The sequence below is a fragment of the Myotis brandtii genome, unplaced genomic scaffold, assembly GCF_000412655.1.
Source record: "Myotis brandtii unplaced genomic scaffold, ASM41265v1 scaffold1733, whole genome shotgun sequence".
NCBI lineage: Eukaryota > Metazoa > Chordata > Mammalia > Chiroptera > Vespertilionidae > Myotis > Myotis brandtii.
The window spans coordinates 420,549-422,212 of record NW_005356400.1 but is presented as its reverse complement, the minus strand read 5'-3'; the positions used below and the strand labels follow the sequence as shown (position 1 = coordinate 422,212).

Genomic DNA, 1,664 nt, shown 5'->3' with positions numbered 1-1,664 from the left:
TAATTATGTATAACAGGATATTATAAAAATTAAGTTATGAATATTTTTAAAACATATATTTTTATTGATTTCAGAGGGGAAAGAAGAGGGAGAGATAGAAACATCCATGATGAGAGAGAATCATTGATCGGCTGCCTCCTGCACGCCCCCTACTAGGGATGTGCCCGCCACCCCTGGCACGTGTCCTTGACCGGAATCGAACCTGGGGTCCTTCAGTTCGCAGGTGGATGCTCTATCCACTGAGCTAAACCGGCCAGGGCCAGTTAAAAAATTTTTATTAAAATGTTTCTTACATACCGTTCTATCGGTTGTGGGCCTCATGCGGCCCTCGGGCTGTGAGTTTGACATGCTTGCTCTCTAACAAAGGTGTAATCTCATCCCCACGTGTAAGTCGTGTTGGCTGCGTGTAACCGGAGCAGGCACCTGTCACACGATCCGCCCCAGGTACACGGACGTGGGGTACTTCTTCTTCAGGGCGGGCCACTGCACCAGGAAGTAGTCGGCAAAAGGGCGCAGGATGCGGCCCGTCAGCGACAGGTGCTCCACCCGGCAGAGGCTCTCCACGTAGACCACGGTGACGCGCTTCACGCCCAGCACGCCCAGGAGGACGGCCGCCGCGCAGATGGGCACGCAGGTCCCGGGCCCGTTACACAGCACCTGCGGACAGAGGGGGCGAGTGGAAGGGAGCGGGTGGGAGAGAGACACGGGTGTGAGAGAGACATGGTGATGGGCTGCCTCCCGCATGCACCCCGACCGGGTGATGACCCCACAACCCAGGTAGGTGCCCTTGACCAGAAATCGAACCCACACCCTTCGGTGAGCAGACGCTCTGACCACGGACCCCGCCAGGACCAGTGGCTGTTCTACATGCGGCGTTTGCGTTACAGACGGTGACACCGAAGGAGGGACTTGTACGTGCTTCTGACGAGGAGGCGCGGAGTTGACGGAGACTCACTGTCCCGCACGGACGGGCCACGTCGCTGTGCTGCCTCTGCCCCCGCCTGGAACTGGTCCGAGTGATGCCCCTGTGCGAGCTGCGGCGGCAGCCAAGCCCAGAGGACCCAGGTGGGCCCCCTTCCCTGGGCTGGTGCGGCTGGGCCCAGGTCTGCCCGGCTGGCAGAGGGTTCCTGGCAGAGCCCAGCGCCCAGACGGGCGGCACCAGCTGCAGCGGGCCCTGTCCAGCGCGGTGGCAGCCCTGCCCCCACCAGCTGTGCGGCTGCCACCAGCTGTGCGGCCATGGGAGGGAGGGGCCCTGTTCTGGCTGCTCAGCCCCACCGCCCGGCCCTCCTCCGTGCCTGCTGGTCCTGCTGCGTGAGTCCCTCGCCCTCTGCTCTCAGAAGCCTCCGGGCCTCCCTTCTGAGTCCGGCACTCGGAGTGGCTGTGGTGGTTTGCTACCGAGGGCCGAGTGGTCCTGGTCCGGGAGGGGTGTGAACGCCCTCAGGCAGGTGGGAGCCCCGGGGAGCCGGGGAGCCGATGGACCTCCAGCTGGGGAGCCTGTGCGGACCAGGAGCCGGGAGACTGGGGGGGAGGGAGCGGAGACGGAGCCTCTGAGATCTGGACGGGAAGTGTCTGGGTGATCAAGGCCACAAGGAAGGGAGCGCCGCTGAGGGCACGTGGCCCACGCCGCGGAGGGTGCAGGGAGCCGGGCAGCGGGGCCTGTGGGG

General features: G+C 63.3%; 1 protein-coding gene and 1 long non-coding RNA gene across 2 annotated transcripts in view; one reads left to right on the top strand and one right to left on the bottom strand.

The window, feature by feature from the left end:
- Positions 1-258: 258 nt before the first annotated feature.
- Positions 259-1,664, bottom strand: part of ALG14 (ALG14, UDP-N-acetylglucosaminyltransferase subunit) — a 14,506-nt gene continuing 13,100 nt past the window's right edge. Inside the window, exon 4 of the mRNA XM_005863138.2 lies at positions 259-657. Within this exon, the coding sequence (XP_005863200.1) occupies positions 427-657 (231 nt within the window). The 3' untranslated portion in view covers positions 259-426. The remainder of the gene's footprint in view (positions 658-1,664) is intronic.
- The window catches only part of LOC106725575, a 4,337-nt gene continuing 3,445 nt past the window's right edge, over positions 773-1,664 (top strand). Inside the window, exon 1 of the long non-coding RNA XR_001361458.1 lies at positions 773-1,065. This is a non-coding gene — a long non-coding RNA (uncharacterized LOC106725575). The remainder of the gene's footprint in view (positions 1,066-1,664) is intronic.